Source organism: Vicugna pacos, chromosome 25 (assembly GCF_048564905.1).
Source record: "Vicugna pacos chromosome 25, VicPac4, whole genome shotgun sequence".
Lineage (NCBI taxonomy): Eukaryota > Metazoa > Chordata > Mammalia > Artiodactyla > Camelidae > Vicugna > Vicugna pacos.
In genome coordinates, this window is record NC_133011.1 from 12,367,992 (window position 1) to 12,388,222 (window position 20,231).

A 20,231-nucleotide genomic window follows, 5' to 3' on the forward strand; every position below is an offset into this window, starting at 1 on the left:
AGGTAGGAACAGTTTGTTTATAGAAGGAAGGCAGAAAATATGAAAACAGATGCGTGTATGGTTTGTTCTGAAAGTGTAGAATGTCTCATCTAGTTTTTTATCCCCCCTGAAAGTGGTAAAGGTTGCAGGACCATTACCTGAGGGTTCTGGCGGGAGGCATGGAAGGAGGAAGTTGAAGTTCAATGGATAGAGAAAATGGGAAATGCTGATCTAGGAGAATGGAGGAGACAATGAACTAATGAAATGTAGCACAGTTACCTGGAAGCAGTAAGAACTGTCCTGATTATAAATTTACAATTTTTGATGGAGACTAATTAGTGTGATTTTGTGTTTTTCCCTAGAAAAATGTATGTCTTACGTATGGATTCACAGCTCCCAAGGCACATGTCCAGAGAGAGTCAGGAGGAAACCATGCTACCCTTTTAAACCTAGCGTCAGAAGACAGAAGTGTTACTTCTACCACATTCTGTCGGTCCTAGATCTCCCTAGAGTCAAGGGGAGGTTGTATAGACACTACCTTCTCAATAGAGGGGTATCAGTCATTGTCACATTGCAAGAGGAACATGTGAAATAGGGTGTGGAATGGTGTAGCCACCTTCGGAAAATAAATCCACCCCATTGTTTACCCCAATCCCTGGTACAGAGTAAGCACTCAGTAAGTGTTATGATTATTATTAAATAAAACCTGAAATGAGGCCTCAATTCTGGATAATTACCTTAGGGTGGCAGTGACATAATAGCAGGTTATAATGCATAGGTATTCAATCAATCTTTTATTCACTAATCACTCTGTGTTAGAAGGGAAAGGATCTTTGCAAAATGATTTGCTTTGTAAAATGATTGGCTTAAGGTCATAATCCAGTTCACGGCCAAAGTGAATTCTGATTCTTGTCTTCTGCTTCGCAATTCTCTTGGAGTAGCTCCCAGGTATAAAGTACAGTATTTCATCAAATCTACACATTTTCCCCAGCTTTATCATCTCTGAAAGTAGGACAGAATTGGCAGCATTTTATGTTTTCTCTTGGTAATACATGAAACAATCAATGTTGTCTCCCATCTGATGAACTTAGTTATGTGAAGTGGTAATAAAGATCAACAATTCCCAAACATTTTTTACAGTATAATGCATAATTCATACTCAGGTCAGAATCCTTTCCTCGTGATACGGGCAGTTTCAGATTTCTTTTGGTAGCTTGACTCTTCTCCTTTCCCTCTCATTTAAGACATTAAATGAGATTTACATTAATATAGATGCAAAATTGAAATTACTGTAATTTAAAGTTTACTCTATTTTAACATAGTTTATAAACTATGTTACTTTATCCATAGTAGCATTACTTGTAACAGCAGTGATTGGGAACTGCTGATCTAGACAATGAGACAATATCCAATCACAGGTCTAGGAAAAGGTTATTTGTTAATATACTACCTGCCATTTTCCAAACATATTATATACATTCATATTGGTAGCAGCAGTTTGGTGTTTTCTCTCTTCTCTGCCAGGATTACGCCTGTTGTTTTCCTCTAAGACAGTAGAATCCTCCAACAAGTAAAATCTTACTGCATCTTTCAAGGTACAGTTTAAATACCACCTCTGTAGTAAAGCATTTCCTTTTTAAAGTCTCCCCTTACTGAATAGTCAACATTTTTCATGAAATTCCATAATTTCTTATCCTCAGAAGAAAATTTTTTCACATTACAACATTTTAAAAACATAAATTCTTTTTGCCATCAAATGCTTGTCATTGTTTACTGGCAGCATTTTTCCTCTCTAGGGATATCTAATATAATGTATATAAAATAATTGTGCATGTTATAGTTGATAGCAATTTAGCTGTAATGAAACAGAATATCATGGATAGATATTATATTATGTTACACTAAGCTATGCTGTTATATGCTTTACATGTGTCTACCTTTCTAGAATGTGAGTTTCTTGGGGTCTTATTTGTACCTACAAACCCTAAAACAGTTTCACACTGTGTAGTCATTAAAATGAATTCTAATTTGTGTAATATATATAATCATTCAATCAATCACATGTTATTAAAGATGAATACATTGGTAATACCAAAAGAGCAAGATTTTTAAAATAAGCTAATTATGGAGAATGCTTTACCGTCCTATTTTAAATATGGTGCTTTGGCTAGCCTTACTTACGTTTTGAAGTCTGAGACTTGATTGAAACGTATCTTGCCCATTAGATTGACTGACTTTTGTGGTTTGGTCCCTGTCTTTAAAATCTGCAGCTATCAGAGCTGGTAGTGCATTAGGAGCAAATTACCACAAACTCAGTGGCTTAAAACAACACACATTTACCACCTTACAATTTCTGTTGTTCAGGTCTCAGCATGGCTTCACTGGGTGCTTTGCAGTCAGGCTGGGCTGTGTTCCTAGAGTCTTGATGGGGGAAGAATCTGATTTCAAGTTGAATGAGATTGTTGGCAGAATTAATTTCTTTCTGACCAGGTGCCCCTTGAAGTTCCTAGATGGTACCCAGGGTTCCTAAAGACAGCCTGCTCTTCCCTACCACGTGGGTTTCCCTCATGGCTGCCTACTTCATCGGGCTAGTGAGGGGAGTCTTAGACTAAGCTGACTAGCTGGGCAGAGTCTTGTTAACAGTATAATGAGAGTGACACTCCACCACTTTGCCATCCCACCACCTTGATTAGGAGCAAGTCACGGATCCTGCACAAAAGCATGAGCACGATGCTGTGGGGATTATGGGAACCACCTTAGAGTCAGTTGTCTCTGAAGCAACTCCATGGAACATAGTTTGAAAACCGTTGCCTCAGATAATATTCCCAAGGTATAACTTTTTTTTAACTTGGGCTTTTAGTCTCCCTCAATTCCGAAGGGAGCTATTAGCCTTATTACCCTTGGAGGACTTAGACTTACTGTCAGCTTTAATGGTTGTCTTAGGAAAAGTGACTCTCCTGGAAGGATTCAGCATTGTGTATCAAAATACAGTTTCTGGAACACTTACTCTGGGAGAAAGCTTAGTGTTCCAATTAAGTTGGTGGAAACTGTATGTTACATAATTCTTATAAAAAAGCGTCTTGCCATTACCATAGGAAAAATTCTGCACTCAAGAAATCTATTTAATTACATTTAACCCAGAGTTTTCCAAGCTTATTTGACTAGAGGACCTTTATACTACTTAAGCCTATCCACATTGCAGAACCAGGGTTTCCTGCTGGGAAATGTGGACCCATGTAGCCTGACAAGCTGAGGAGGAACGAAATACCAAGGAACAAAATACCGAAAAAAGAAATGAGAGGAAAAATAAAAGGGCCAGAGATGAATTCTCCCTGTCTGTTTAGAATGAAAGTTACGATTATTTTACTTTTAATAATGATGAAGATGGTGGTGATACCATCCACTTTGGGATGACTATAGCTTGTCAAGCACTTTTATGACTATTATCTTACTTAAACCTCTCAACAACCTGTGAGATATCATGATTAACCTGTTTTTATACAGACGAGTAACTGAGGCCTAATGTATTATCTGACTTGCCCAAGTCATAAAATTAATTAGGAGTGGAGCCAATACTTTAACATAAGTTTTGTGGCTCCAGCTATAAAAGTCTTTCTGTTGCAACATAGTCTGTGACTTTATTAACATGATTAAAATGAAGATGTTGAAAAGTACCTTTGTATATATGTGTATGTATGTGATTTAATTGAAAACATTTGTGAACCAAAACTAATGAAAAACTAGGACATAAAACAGTTAAATTCTTGTCTTCACTTAAGGACTGTAGAAAAATTTTCATGTCGTAAGTAGAATATCTGAACTGTTTTTCTTTGTGCATGAAATACACAACATAGACACCTGTGCTATTGGGTTAGTTTATGTTTTGCGTTAGAGATAAGTGAAGGAGAAAATCTTAGCCTAAGATGTGAATCTTTTGATTTTTTTAAACAAAGTTTTATATTTAGATGAGTGTAACTCGAACTAAGAGAATCACTGAATACCAGCATTTGATAGAATTTAGTGGGCTTTTAATACAACTTTCTGAAGCACAGATTCTTCTCTACATCATACTGACAAGTGGTACTCCAGCTTTTCTTTGAACACTTCCAGTGATGAGATTATCAATGCCTATGAAGGCAGCAACATACTATTTTTAATTTTTAATTTTGAAATAATTATAGATTTGCAGGAAGTTGTAAAGATAGTACTGAGAGATCTCATGTGCCCTTCACCTAGTTTGCCCCAGTGTGTACACCTTGTATACCTGTAGTGCAGTATCCCAAAACCAGGAAACTGACAGTGGAACAGTGTGTTTGTATATGGATTCACATATATGAATTCATGTAAGCACCACTATTGTAAAGATACAGAGATACTATACCATTTCAGAGGTCTTCCTTATGCTGCCCCTTTGTAGTAACCCCTTCCTCCCCATCCCTAACCTCTACTAACCACTAATTTATTCTCCATTTCTATAATTTCTTATTTAGAGAATGTTATATAGATGAAATCACATGGTATGTGATATTTTGTGATTTTTTTTCCCATTCAGCATATTGCCCTTCAGGTCCATCTATGTTGTATGTATCAATAGTTTTTTTTCCCTTTTTATTACTGAGTAGTATTCCAAAAACTATATACCACGGTTTGTTTAGCCATTTGCCTATTAAAGGACATTTTGCTTGTTTCCACTTTTTGGCTATTACAAAAAAAGATACCCATTTTTGTGAAATTTCTCTTCATATAAAGCATTCAGCCTTTTGCCATTAAGGGTGATCTTAGCTGTAGGTTTTTGATTAGTGTCCTTTATTTGAGCAAATTCTCCTCATTCCTTCTTTTGAGAGGTTTTTTTTTTAATCACGAATTTTTTTCTGTATTAATGAATAGGATCATGTTATTTTTCTTTTTTAACTTGTGAATATTATAGCTTAAGTTGATTTTTTTTTATATTCAACCAGTCTTGCATTCTAGCAATAAATCCCATTTGGTCTGATAGTGTCTAATTCTTTTTATATATTGCTGAATTATATTTGCTAATATTCTATTAAGGATTTATGTGTCTATATTCATGAGGGCTTTTGATCTGCATTTTTCTTGTTTGCCATTTTGTTTTTTTGTTTTCTGTTTGTCCCTTCTGGTTTTTATTTTTCTGTTTTCTTTTTCTTGCCTTTCTGTAGATTATTTGAACATTTTTTAAGAATTGCATTTTGATTCATCTGTAGTATTTTTGAGTATATTCCTTTGCAGAGTTTTTTTAGTGGTTGCTCTAGGTACTGAATAACATATGTACAACTTATCACATCCTACTAGTATTGATGCTAGTTATTTTACTAGTTAGATTGACACTAGTTAGTTTTATTAGTTAGAGTGAAGTGTAGAAAGTTTATATACTTTAAGTTCTTTTACCTTTCCCTGTTTATAATGTAATTATCTTAAATATTTCTTCTATCTATGTTGAAAGCCAAATCAGACAATGTATACATTTTGCTTCAAACACAACATAATTTAGAAAACTAAGGAGGAGAAGGAAGGTGTATTGTATTTACCCATATTTTTACTTACCATCTTCTTTATTCCTTCTCTGTGTTTCCAGGTTCCTTCTTTTTTATTTCCTTTTTGTTTCCAGAACTTCCTTTAGCAATTCTTTTAGGGTAAGTTTGCTGGTGACAAATTCTAGTTTTCTTTTGTCTGAGAATGTCTTTATTTCTCATTCATTCCTGAAAGATTATTTCACCATATTTAGAGTTCAAGGTTGACATTTCTCCCATTTTAGCAATTGAAAAATATCGTGCCACTTCTTTCTGGCCTCCAAGGTTTTTGATGAGAAATCTTACCACTGTCATTGGAATTGTTTTTCCCCTTCAAATAAGGTGTTTTTTCTTTCTTGCTGCTTTTAAGACAGTTTGTCTCTAGTTTTTAGTTTGATTGTGATGTGTCTCATCACGGATTGCTCTGCATATTTCCTGTTTGGGGGCTTATATAGTTTCTTGAATCAGTGGGCTTACATGTTTTGCATATTTGGGAAATTCTTCAGTCATTATTTCTTCAAACACTTTTTCAGCCCTACCTTTCTCCTCTCCTGGAACTACAATGATACGGATGTTTTATTATTATCCTTCAGGTCCTTGAGGCTCTATTTTATTTTTTAGTCTGTTTTCTCTCTGTTTCTCAGATTGGGCAATTTCTGTTGTTCCCTTTTCAAGTTCATTGTTGTCCTTCTGTCCTCTCCATTCTGCTGTTGAATGCATTCATTTGCTTTTTAAATTTCAGGGTTTTTTTTCAGAAAGTTCTAAAATTTCCGTTTGGTTCTTTTTGTCTTCTATTTCTTGTTCTAGAACTGGAAAGTTCAGTAGTACATTTTTGTCCTGCTACTAAAGGAAAGATATTTTATTATCTTATCCCTGCCCTTTGAAGCTACAAAATAAGAATATTAAGTGATAAGTATTATCTAAATAGTCCTAGTAGCTTAGGACTATTTTCTGTATGTTTTAAATTGATTATTTAATCCTTATAGTAACACTAATATTCACTCATTTAAGAAATGTTTACTGAGGACCAAACATATGTAACACTTTTTTTTTGTCAGATATTTTCACTTTAGCTTCAAATGATTAAATAGCTAATCTGTTTACAGAGGGAAAAACTACATTTCTGCATTTTTGATAGTTTGTAGGCATAAGAGAAGAGGAGATATTGGAAGCTGAATTCTCACATCTTCACATAAACCAACCAAGAATTTTCATTTATATTCTCTGTATTTAATCCAGTTCAGAGATTTATCAATGCTTTGTTGTGGAGCAGTATAGATATTTGTAGATACAGTTATGCTGAGATTTTTGGGTAGCCGCAAAATCTTTATTGTCTATTTGTGCCGTGAAAAAGGATTGAGAAGCACTTTTCTAGTTCACAGTTGAAGAATGTGTTTTTTCCACCTACACATTGAATTTTTCATGTGTTAGCACAGTTTCATCATCCTTCACAAACTTCTCAAAAGAATTGTCTCCAGTGGTTCTCAAACAGTGAGATCATCATCACCTGGTGGGCTTGTTAAAACCCAGAGTGCTAAGCCTCACCTGCAGAATTTCTGATTAAGTCTAAGTGGTACTTAAGAATTTGCATTTCTAACAAGTTCCCAGGTGATGGTAATTATGCTACTTTAGGGATTTGTGGACCATTCATCTACAATTTTTCTTCTTCCTTATCTCCCTTTGACTCTTCAGTGACTTCCATCCGATTTTAATTTCATGATTCTATCTAGAGTGCTTTTTCTAACATCCGTCCTGATTTTCATGTTGCCAAATTAAATGCAGTCTTTTCAGTTCCTTGTCTTACCTGTTGTATAGAAATCATTCTGTAGTTGATTTTTCCTCTGGTTTAGGAAACTCTCTATTTGGTCTGGAGTCCTCCATCTTCCTCTGTCCTTCTTTTCTGTCTATTCATGCTGTTTCTCAAGTCTCTCTTTTTTTGATCTCAAATCAAACTCTGTTAGAATTCAGTCTGGGGCCACCTCATATCTTACTTTACCCTGTTCCTAAATGATCCACTTACTCCTGTCCGTATGCTAATAATTCCCAGTTTATGTCTCCAGTTCAGACATTCCTTTTAAGTTTTATTATAATTTAACCAACTGATTTCTTTTATAACCACTTGAATAACTTACAGGTATTTGGAATAATATTTCCAAAATTAATCACCATGTTTAATAAGTTCTAAGATGCATATTTTAATTGTTTTAATATCTATGAATCTTACAGTCAGTGATATCTTAGATTCCATGAAATAAATAACTCTTTTCTCCCCCTTCCCTAATTAAAAGTGCTTCTTCCTCTTATGAATGGTCTTTCTTTCTATTCAGTTGTTAATCCCAGAACCTGGGACTTATTTTTGACTCTTCAGTCTTTCTTAACACTCTTATTTCTACCTCTAAAGCATCGCTCAGTTCCTTTTTCTTACCATGTCTATTGCCATCACCTGCGTTCAAGCCCTAATCAACTATCCCATGAATGATTATAATTGTCTTTTTACCTCTGGTGCCTTCCAACCCTATCTCTATTTAGTACTTTTCATTCATCTTTTAAAAATGTAAATCAGATCATGTCACCATCTTGCTTAAAATTCTTAAATGAATGAAATTCATGATCTTTAATGGCATAAAAAAGGCCTCCTTGAGCTGGTCCGCGTTGCCTCAGCGGCCTCATTTAGCACTATATTCTCCCTCATTCTTTTTGGTTCAGACGCACTGGTGTTCCTTCAGTCCTTTACCATCTTGTTACTTCTTCCAGCAATGTTCTTTTCTCCACTTTCCATCTGCCTGTATCTTTATCTGTCCTCTAGTTCACATGTTTCAGTTCTTATCTTCAATATCACTTCTTTAGAGGTGTTTGCTGACCCCCAAATCTAATTAGATGTTATTTCACTCTTTCAGTGCTTCATACTCTCCTGTATGACACTGATGATTTATTTGTTGTGTTTATCTCCACTCTGTTGATGTCTTCTTGTTTGACCCCTTCCACTAGACTTACACAATGCCTAGCATATGGAAAGTGTTTAGTAAATATTTTTAAATAAATGAAAGTACAAGTTGAACTGAAAAAGATAAATGTCCCCTTGTAGACTAAAAAAATTCTTTTTCATAAAGGACACAAATGAACTACTTATTATTTATAGGTTGGATGACTGATTTCATGAATATGTGTAAGCACATTTGGTTGTCCTTTATGATTGGATTATTTACTGCATTCTGTTGATTCTTATTTTGTGGTTGGCTTTATTCCTTTGATAACTATGTAAGTTTAAAAAGCTAAAGCTCTAAACTGTTCTTAGAAACAATGAACAGTACATATATGTCAATTTAAAAATATATGCAGAAAAATTAAATAAATGAATAAAAATACATAGCAAAAAATTCTTTTTTCAAATGTAAGGCAGATAAGGAGCGCGGAAATTTGGGAGATGGAGATTCATTCTTAGTTGCCAATTACATAAATTGTCTTACAATTATTTTAAAAGAAAATTTACTTTTTTATGAGAACGTAATTTCTGAAAAAACTTGAAAAATCATTTGAAAGTAATATTAAGTAATTCATGATATTTAAGTAAATAAAAGAAAAGATATTCCCTTTATTTTTACTAGGAGAAATTGAACCTGTTTTGTCACTTTCATACAAAGTTAATCTTTTATGTAACCAATTCTTTTTTTTAAATCACTTACATTTTTTAGGTTTCAGCATTATAAAGAATATCATACAACATTCCAGAAACAACATTTGATTATTTCACTTTTCATTGTAGTGGTTATTAGCAAAGCACTGTTTAATTTTTAAAATGGTCCTTAATCTTTGGAAAACAAACTCACGTCTGTAGATCAACATGAAAAAAAAATTGCATGAGTAACACATAGCTGATCATCTTTTGTTTTTTTCAGAATATATAATTTTTTCATTTCTAGTCCTGTTTATTATTAGCCTTTTCTCTCCTTGCAGCACTTTTCTTTGTAGGGTCTGTCTAGAGTACATAAACTATATATTCTGTGTTGTGTAAATTTTACTCATTCGAAATCTTAGCTTTCTCTTGGTGTGTATAGTGAGTGCTACAGACAAAGTTCTTGAAACCAGAGAGGATCACACAGTTTAAAATGTTTATAATGTCTTTGTCTGTCCTCCCTTTCACCGTCTCCTTTACTTCACTCTTTTGTCTGTCTGACTCTCACAGGAGACATGGATTACAACTGGTTGGACCATACGTCTTGGCATAGCAGTGAGGCATCCCCAATGTCTTTGGTGAGACATGTGGAGCCTTACTATTTGATTTCCGTTATCATTTCACTTTTCCTTTTTTATTTACACCTTTGCATGTTTTCTTTTTTGTATTTTTTTTTTTTATCCCACACCTGTAGGGGACAGTCAAAAGGGAAAAAGAAAAACTAGTGAGCAGGCAGTTTTGTCGGACTCTAACACCAGGTCTGAGAGACAAAAGAAAATGATGTACTTTGGTGGCCACTCTTTGGAAGAGGACTTGGAATGGTCTGAGCCTCAGATTAAGGACTCTGGGGTAGATACCTGTAGTAGCACAACCCTTAACGAGGAGCATAGCCATAGTGATAAGGTACTGAGATTGTGGAGCCTGCCTTTTAACCTGCTCATTTGGTCTTCGTTTGCTCTCTGTCACTCATTCAATCGAAACATAATAAAAAGACAGGGCATCTCAGGGGTCAATGTAGCATTTCTTAAGGTGCAGAAAAGAAAAACAAAACTAAAACAAACAAACCAAAATACTTCTTGCTTGCTTTGCTATTTTTGTTGTTGGACGGCATACCAAAAAAATAAGTAAATGAAAATAAAAATTAGGAACCAAGGAATGTCTTGTTTATGGTCATGTGAAAGAATTTTGTAATGTTATTATCTACCACAAATACAAAGAATTTTTTTGGATTGGCTTATTTGATCGCGTGCATATATTTTCCTTGGGATGAAAATTAAATTATTAATAGTTTGAATCCCAGGCAAAAGGGAGATAATTGGGTCTGTTTGCACAGAAAACGTTGTTTTTCTTTTTTCCCTTTCACTGTCATTTTGCTCTTTTGTTTTATTGTCATAGCATTTTAATGTAGTATTAATTAGTATTAGAACCATTGCCATCTGCTTTGGTATTTATTATTTTTGCTTTTAGTATAGTGAGACTTTTGAAATCTTTTTACCATATAGATGTGATTTACTGGAACTTGTCTTTTGCCTGCTAAATCTTGCATGGAGATGTGCATGTTACTTTTAGATAGCTGTGAAACTGTGATTACACAAATCATTTACCTTGTTATTTGACATATAATTCATAATGGAATGGTATCATGATTTATAAAAGGCTTGGTTCTGCCCCGAGAGAGACTACTAATGTTTTCAAGGTTGTTTAACAATGGATACTGTTGAATTATCTAATAAAATTAATTTACTAAACAGATCAGAGACCTGAAAGAATCAAGGAACCTCCAAAAGTGAGAAATGTAATCTATCCTCACCTTTGAAATAGGCCTATTTCTCCCGTGCACATTCATTTGGAAAGTTACTGGGGCTTGTGTATTTTTTTTATAATTTAATCTTTAAACCTCATCATAAGTTCAAATTTCATGTTTTAATATAGTTTAAACTTTTAACTTTTACTACTGTAAAGTCCTTCAAAAGTCTTCCAAAGGTGTTTGAAGATTAAATTCTCCTTTTCAAATGAGTTCATTTACATAGAATTGCAGTCTCTTTTCTGCCTGTGAACCTTTCATCTTTAGTGTGTAGATAATTAAATTAGAGTTTGCATTTATTTTCAAGATTTCTCAGATTTTGTAGAACTATATAACTTCAATATTATGTCAGAGCACTGTCAGAATTTGAAATAACTGGATTTTTAAAAACTTGAGATTATTAACATGAGATTATAATCATAATCTAGTAAGCTCTTTTGATCAGTGTTTTGAATGCAAACTGGTTTGTGTAATCATAACACATTGGAAGTCTGAAGTTTAGAGAGATTGTACAATAAGGGGTCATTTGTCATAACAGGACATTAATTTTTGTGTTTGTTGATGCAATGTGTCAGCACCCTGTGACGTGGCAGCCGTCTAAAGATGGAGATCGTTTAATTGGTCGCATTTTATTAAATAAGCGTTTAAAAGATGGAAGTGTACCTCGAGATTCAGGAGCAATGCTTGGCTTGAAGGTATGTAATGAAATATATGAGTTTTTGGCTTTATAATCCTTTACAGATTTATCAGAAAAGTGAAAGATTTAGTAACTATTTATACCAATTTAGTGGAGTTTTTTTTTCCATTTTCAATAATTCCTAAATATTTGCACTCATTATCCAAAACCTTTTCATTTTCCAAGTATTATTTAAGAAGTTGCCATTATTCGACAGTTACACACGCACACACACATACATATATATAATTTTGGAAAATAAAGCTTGAGTTACATACTTGAATTCTAAATACAGTGCTCAAACTTATTTTATGTAGTTTATCCTTTAAGTCTATATCTGTGTTTATATTCTATTAAAATGATAGGTTTATTTAATTATTAAATATGCAAACTTGGGGAATATATGTGTTACATAGAAATACAATTTTTGTATTAGTGTAGCAAAATGTGTGTTTGTGTGTATGTGTGACGTAGAGAGAGGGAGAATACTGTTTGAAGTCTGGAAACTCAAATGTTAAGAGATTTAATATAAATATTGGTTTATATTTTACTGTAAAATACCAGACAGTTATTTGGTAAGTACACCAAAGAAAGCTCTGTTTATTTTTTGTGCAACTGTAAAGAGAATTAAAAACTGAAATGCAAAAAGAGTCAATGTTTTAGTTAAGCCATTGGACAGAAGTAGTCCTGTAGTAACTAGGATGTGATTGATATTTGAAAACTTCAGTTTTAAATAAATTAGACAACATTTATTGGGTGGTTGCCATGTGGCTGTCACTCATCTGAGCACTTTACATCTATCATTTTGTTAACACTCACAATAGATAAGAAATAGGCTTAGAGAGGTGTCGTAATTTGCCCGTGGTCACAGAGATGGTGGTAAAGGTAGGAATCAAATCCAGATCTGCCCAGTATCATGTTAGACCAGTGGAGTATAGAGATTGGGAAGTTTTGGCTTGAATTCTAGTGATAGCAGTTACTAACTATATGACATTAGGCAGCTAAACTCTTAGCCTCAGGTTCCTCATCTGTACAATGGAGATAATACTGACTGAATTATTATTGAATAAGATTAGATAAAGCAATATACAAACATTTAGTACAGTGCCTGGTACTCAATAGTTATAGCCAGTATAATTATTATTATTAAAGTTTATCAAGCCAAGAAACTTTTTAAAATATTAACACAGGGATTTCAGCCCATAATATCTATACATATAATTTTCAGAACCAAAAATAGGAATAATTAGATAATATTAACTGAGCTGCAACTGAGTGTAATTCACTGCAATTTGTGAATAAATACATGGATTAAGATAAATCAATGACTTTTGAATTTTGTATTATTTAGTCAACTTAGAAGAGGAAAAACAACACATGAATGATGTTAGTTACTATTATTTGCTTAACTTGGTATAAAGTTGATATATTGGTTGAAAGGCAGTTGATGAGAATCAGCATTAAGTTTTAAGAGGCCAGTCTTACAGGTACACATTTGACTCCACAGCATTATTGCTAACATTTGTTTTTTCTTTTTCTGAAAGGTATGTATCAATACAAACATAAAAACAAAAATTGGGAGGCAGATGGTCTAAAGTTTACATTAATTCTAATGAGATTAAGTAAATTTTGTAATTTTAATCAAAATCCATCCTCATCATCATACACATTATCACTGTGCCCAAAAGATTACCAACTAATAAAATTTTTAGAAGATATAATTATAGTAAAAGTAATAAAATATATATTATGATACTTGACATCTATAACTTGAAATGTTAATATAATTTTGTAGTGCTGTAATAACAAGTTTTTAGAAATGGCAAAAGTCAGAATTCTGTAATAAAGGCAAAAATTATAAATTGTTACATTGTTTCTAAGTTATGCAACACTTGCAACAAATAATGGATTAAATTGTAAAACATTTGAAATACGTAAAGAGTCTACTCTTGGGACATGTACTCAGTTCCTAATAATAACACTATATTATTTAAAAATTATTTTTAACATATTAAATTATAGTTTTAAAAGCCACAAATTGTCTAGTTATTTTTTACTTGAATCTTCAATCGTGTTCATTTGAACAATATGCCGGTTATAACATTTTCTTCTGTTAAACAGGTTGTAGGAGGAAAGATGACTGAATCAGGTCGGCTCTGTGCATTTATTACCAAAGTTAAAAAAGGAAGTTTAGCTGATACTGTAGGACATCTTAGACCAGGTAGGTTTCTGTCTTTGAGTATTTGCACTTAAACTGTTAAAACTTGAGTAGTTATGAAAAAGTTATCCTCATTTAGAAGTGACTTCACCGGTAGAAAAAAAGTTCATTTAACTTAAGTATTAATCTTTATTCATTAATGGAAAGTTGTAACTATTAGTTCTTGAGTGACCTTAGATAAAAAGATTTTTGTATTTACTGATCTTATGTTTTTGCTGATGGATATTCCTTGTCTGTATCTAGGATTTACCTGTTTTGTTTCCCCATAAGCCTTCGTGTTTCTTTTTTTTTTTTTAAGTTTAAAAACATTTTTTGAAAATATTTATTTTTTATTCAAAAAGTGCAAATAATTACAAAACAAACGTGTGTACTTATCACCAAGAATTAAGAAATAATAACATTTTCCATTTTCATGTCAGTTTTTCATAAGTAATTAAAATGAATATATGTATGTTCAGGTACGACTGAAACATGCTGTACACTTGAAATTGACAACATTGTAAACTGACTATACCTCAATAAAAATATATATTGACTACAGAGGCAACAGTTTATAAAATCTTCAAAGAGGCAACTGATCTTTATCATTTCTGGAACTGGAATTTCTATTAAGAAATGACAGAGGCAGGAGTGATATCAAGTCAGAGACGTAGGTTATTCCCAACTTGCTTCCCCTCGCAAGAAAAACAACTATTCAGGGACAAGACAGCATTGAAAAGATCCTAGAAATCAGAGTGATAACTTTTTTGTAATTTTTCCTCTGGACCCTTGTCCTTTTGGTTGAAATATACTACTCACCCTGGTCATCAAATTTTATGCCACTGGAAGCTGTTCTAGTTTGTTTCTTATTCTGTAATGGTGATTTTATTCTATGAAATTCATTGCAGTTTAAGATTGCTTTTGCTTCAAGTACCTTTTATGGGATCAGTTTTTCTAAGATTATCATTACTGACACACACTACAGGTGACGAAGTATTAGAATGGAATGGAAGACTATTGCAAGGAGCCACATTTGAAGAAGTATATAACATCATTCTGGAATCCAAACCTGAACCACAAGTGGAACTTGTTGTTTCAAGGCCTATTGGGTGAGTTGGTTGGAGCACTTTATACACGTATAAAATTGACTACTGTTAAACAGTTTGTAATGTGCAATCCAACAATGTCTGATTGCTCTGTAAAAATAAGTTATTTGGAGGACAATACTTTTTTTCCTCTTTACTAAAAGCACATCACCCAAAATCATGATGTCTCTTTATCCGATCATACACTTAATTACAAAAGGAGAAGAAATATTTAGGTGTTTATTATTTTTATTATCTTAATAGCTTGGTAGATGGCTAAAGACATTAGCAGAGGGGACTATAGTCACAATTTCAAAAGAAGTTTCATGAACTGTGGTTCAATATATTGAAAACTCAGAATCAACTATATTCTATGAATTTTACACTTTTTTTTTTCAAAGTGGAGATTTTAATATAAGAAAGAGAGGTCTTAAAGTCATACTATTTCTAGATGGAGGCAACTATTTAAAGGAAAAGAACATCTTTTAAGGTAACAGACAAAAAATAAGCAAATGTCAATTACTCTTTGACTTGTCAGTTGGCAATAAATATAATCCTTTGTACATATATTGTGAGAATTACCCATGAAATATCACAGCAGTGTTTCTTTTATAGAAGCTTGTATTCTAAGCCAATGTAAAAGATAAACCTATAGCTAAAAAAGCAGTAGAAAAATATATAAACTGACAATGAATTATTAAATGCATGTCCGGGGTTAAGAGCATTCCAGGGTGGAATCTGTGGAAATCCTTCTTTCTTGTAGAATACTGATGCCCAGTTTTGACTCATTTAGGAAATGATTGCACTATATTATTTTGGCCTCTTTTCATGATAAAGAAAATGACTTCAGTTGGTAACTTAGTTTTTGAAATGTTCCTTTCAAAAATAATGAATCTGTCACATGAAATTGTATCTATTTTCCATTTCATCTTTTCATCATTTTGTAATATGGTAAAACTGCTGTATCAGCTAGTGTATTACCCAAATATATTTCTTGGTATTAAAGGATCCTCTAATCATATTTTTGTTTACTATCTGAAATATTTTTGATGTAATTTCTGAATGATCTTAACCATTAATACATACCCCTTCTGGCAAATCTCAAACAAAAATGTAAATATTTTTGGTGTAAATGCAGTTACAAGGTAATTTTGTTAAGTCTCAATAAGAAATATGTTTACGTTTTTCTCAGTGGAATTTTTACATTTACAATTTTTCTGTCACAATCTGAATATTTTAGTTTTTGTTTTAGTGGTATTTTATTTGAATTTCAGTGTTTCTAATTTGAACAACAGCAGGTAAAAGTAAAGAGTAGAATGTAATTAAAATATGTCTATAAAACTTGTCTTGTTGAATACAGACATTTTTTAGAGTGGATAATTATGTATTGAAGCACATAGAAAATAAAGTATATGTTTTTATAAATCTGCCATAAATGCATATGAATTTTACTTCCTTTTAAGTAGTTAAGAGTTAATTCAGCATACTTTTATTAGCAATAAAGTACTGTGACTTGTTTTTCTTATTTAATGCTGGTATAATACACAATTTTTTTCATTTTACATTGCCCTATTATAACATAGATTGATAATGATCAAAATAGCAGTTGCTATTATTTGTTGAAATCATTTCTTATTTTCTTTCTATATCATTTCAGAGATATACCTAGAATACCTGACAGCACACATGCACAACTGGAGTCCAGTAAGTTTCATTTATTTTAGAAAAAAATATTATTAATAAAGTATTCATCAGGGGTCAAGTGAAATATTATATCTATTAATATAAAATAAGGAATATAATATTTTTATCAAGTACATAGTCATATAAAGATGGAAAATTAATGTACTATTTCATCTCATTGTGGAAAAAAGTACAAAAATCTATAATATTTTAGGATTTTTAAAAATCATAGTCTTAACTACTATATATATATTTTAAAAGCATATACATTTATTTGAATAGAAATTTTTTATTTTGGGGAGGGGCAGGGAGCTAATTAGGTTTATTTATTTTTTAGTGGCGGTATTGGGGACTGAACCCAGGATCTTGTGCATTCTAAGCATGCGCTACCACTGAGCTATACCCTCCCCCAACTACTGTATATTTTTAGATGGCTCTAGTAAGGAATACTAGTGTAACTGAACATATTTAAAATGCACAGTTAGAGAAGTTTTGACATACATGTGAAACCATCATTGCCAATAAAAAATAATGAACATACCATCACTCCCAGAAGTTTTACCTCTCCCCCACCAAATTTCATCTAATTTTAAAATTCACAATTTTGTGACCTAATCTTCAGTAAATGGGGGGACTCTTGGGCATAATTACATATATTCTAATTTATATTTCTTAAAGGTGGGAAAATAGTTCTGATTTAACAGAGTTGTAATGGAACAATACACATTATTATACAATATGTTAAAATAACATTAAGTACATAAATACTTTTTATTACATATGTTTGAGTGCTATTTCAGATGTTAAACAAATGAGTTTTTTCCAATGAACTAAGTTTCTTGATTGATTGAGAGTAAGGAATGTTCTGAAAGAAGAGTGGAGGAGGGTTGCAGTTTGAAATATGTTGATCAGGATAGACTACGCTGAGAAGGAAGGATTGGAGCAAGATTTGAAAGAGCGGCAATCTGAGGCAAAAGTTCTCCAGGGACAGGGCCCAGAAGTGCAACAGCTCTATGGCAAGAAAGCCTGAGATGCATTTAAGAAAAAGCAAAAAGGGTATCGTGGCTGCCATAGTGAGCAAGGGGAGGAATGGTAGGAAGGAGGAGAGAGAAGTCACAGGCAGCCAAACTGCATAGACTTCATAAAGCGCTGTAAGGACTCGGCTTTTACCTGGAGGGAAATCAAGCGCTACATAGGATGTTTCTGAGGAGACGCTTATGTTTTAAAATCTGGCTACTACGTTGCAAATGTATTAAATGGAGTGACATTAGAGAGACCAGTGAGTCAGTATCTTGAGCAGTGAGATGATGGTAACTTTGACCATGGTGTTTCAATGAAGGTGGTAAGAAGTGGTTGGATTCTCTATACACACAGCAACTGAGAATATACTATTAAAATAGGTGGGGCTTTTTACTTTTAGAATACAAGTAGGAGTATAAATTTCTTTAAAATCTTTACCAGAGAGGTGAAATCCTTTTGGAATGGCATAGATCTAAACTTTAAATTATGATCTTACGACCCATTTGATTTAGTACGTTTAGCTAGTTGCTAAATCATGTTATCCAAAATAATATCATGATCACATAAAACTGCAGCATAATAAGCTCTAATATAAAATAACAATGATTATTATATATAATAATATTATCATCATGATCATCACTCCCATTTTGAGTCCCTGGAACTGTGCAGGATGTTGTACCTACACAATCACACTTAGTTTTCACAGCGATCTATGAAGTAGGTAAATTTTTATTCATTTGTGTTACGTCACTCAGATATCACGAGAGCACTGTGGAGCCCTTACCTTCTTATGGCTATTTGAAAACCCCCAGGCTACAATTCCAAAGTTGTTCCTGTGAGGACAGAGGTTCTTTCTCAAATTAGATTCAATCCTTTATTCTTTAAATGTTAAGAATACCTTTCTCCAAGGCCCAATTCTTAACCCTCTATTTTCAGTTCCTCAATAAATTCTCTTCATGTGGTCTTAATTGCCATACGGCTCCTAAGTTTACATTTATCAAAATGATCTGTCATTGTCCCTGCATCCCTGGATGTTGAAGAAATATGTTCTAAGTGTCTTCCTGTTACTCGAAGCTTAGTGTATAGAAAACTTAGCTTGTTTCTTAGTATAAAGTCAGCATTCTTCCCACTTCTATCTACCATAAAGGTATCACCATTACTTCTGATCCCAAGGCTTGCAGTTTCCCCCCTCATTTTATACTCTGTTCTCTCTAGAAGAGAATTTTATCCACTTGGGCCTTCAATTAGGGAGACACTAAAATTTAATTTTTAACACTAATACCCACTTGACATTCAGTCCCATCCATATATCCATTACCCACTTTACATTTCCCCTTTCATGTCTCTGAGGTGTCACAGGGTCACTGTGCTCCTAATTAACTTCTCCACCCATTCCCTTAAATGCAGGACTTCTCCATTGTTCTGCATCCCTGGGAATATCAGCACTGTCCTGTGCAGAGAACAAAGCAGACACTTAGAGGATTTTCTTGATTCCATATCTGGTTATAGGACTTGAAATCTTAATGTTTCCCCCCTTTCTCCTTATCTCTCATATCTAATTAGTTTTTGAGTTCCTCGTTTTTTTATTTTGTGATGTTGCCTCTTCTTTCTTTTCATTCCATTTTCCAGCCTATCCTATTGTTTTTATTTTGAATTCCACTTGTTCTTAACTGTTTTCCATCTCACTCAGTTCAACCTCCACTTTAAGTAAATGATAAAGACATCTTCCTCAAATGCAGTTTTTATTACCTTACTCATAAGAACTTAGCATAGATATTTTATTAGCGCCAAAATTTGTGCCCAGAATTCCAGGCATTTAATTCTGCCAGTATCTCATTACCCCCATTTTTATTCTTTTTCCAATTTGTTCCTTCCCCTCCATACAAGAAAATTTATACGTAACTTCTGGGTACTGAGGTTCTCCTTTTTCTGCTACACTATATCTTTTTCTTAGTAGCCCCTCAATTCCTTTCTGCCCATCTAATTTATTATTATCCTTCCAGATATGGTTAAAAATCACTTCTTAAAAAGTTTTCACAATTAACATTCTAGTACTTACATTTTTAGTATTACAAGTTTAGGCCGTCTTCAAGTTGCCTTATTGACTTAGATTTTCCTTTTTTCCTTCCTAAGTTTCTATTTTAAAATTTTCTTAGTATATTATTGTAAGATATGAGTTTAGTGCACATAACAGATGAAGTAGCTAAGTTCTGAGGTAGAGGTCTGTCTCTACTACAATTGGCACAGAAAATGGTTTACCCTTGGTCTTAAGAGAATCCTTAAGCAGCACTTATGCTTTAAAAAAAAGAAAAACCTCTCTAAGTATATTTGGAACAGTGTAGCTAAGAAAATGGTCTATATAATGGCATTTTGTGGAGATTAAAAATAACTTAAAAGTTATTTGGTGAAGATTATTAAATACTAACGAAGAGCCATTGTTACTATTCTTTATGTATAATTACTATTTCAGGTTCTAGCTCATTTGAATCTCAAAAAATGGATCGTCCTTCTATTTCCGTTACCTCTCCCATGAGTCCTGGCATGCTGAGGGATGTTCCACAGTTCTTATCTGGACAACTTTCA

The 20,231-nt window shown here is 33.1% G+C and overlaps 1 protein-coding gene across 4 annotated transcripts in view; it reads left to right on the plus strand.

Annotated features, from left to right (window-relative positions):
- Positions 1–20,231, plus strand: part of RIMS2 (regulating synaptic membrane exocytosis 2) — a 436,528-nt gene that overhangs the window by 161,393 nt on the left and 254,904 nt on the right. For all 4 annotated transcript variants that reach the window (XM_072949585.1, XM_072949586.1, XM_072949591.1 and 1 more), the window contains 6 exons: positions 9,691–9,758; positions 11,560–11,679; positions 13,782–13,881; positions 14,843–14,966; positions 16,600–16,646; positions 20,119–20,231. In XM_072949585.1, coding sequence (XP_072805686.1) covers positions 9,691–9,758; positions 11,560–11,679; positions 13,782–13,881; positions 14,843–14,966; positions 16,600–16,646; positions 20,119–20,231 — 572 coding nt within the window. The remainder of the gene's footprint in view (positions 1–9,690; positions 9,759–11,559; positions 11,680–13,781; positions 13,882–14,842; positions 14,967–16,599; positions 16,647–20,118) is intronic.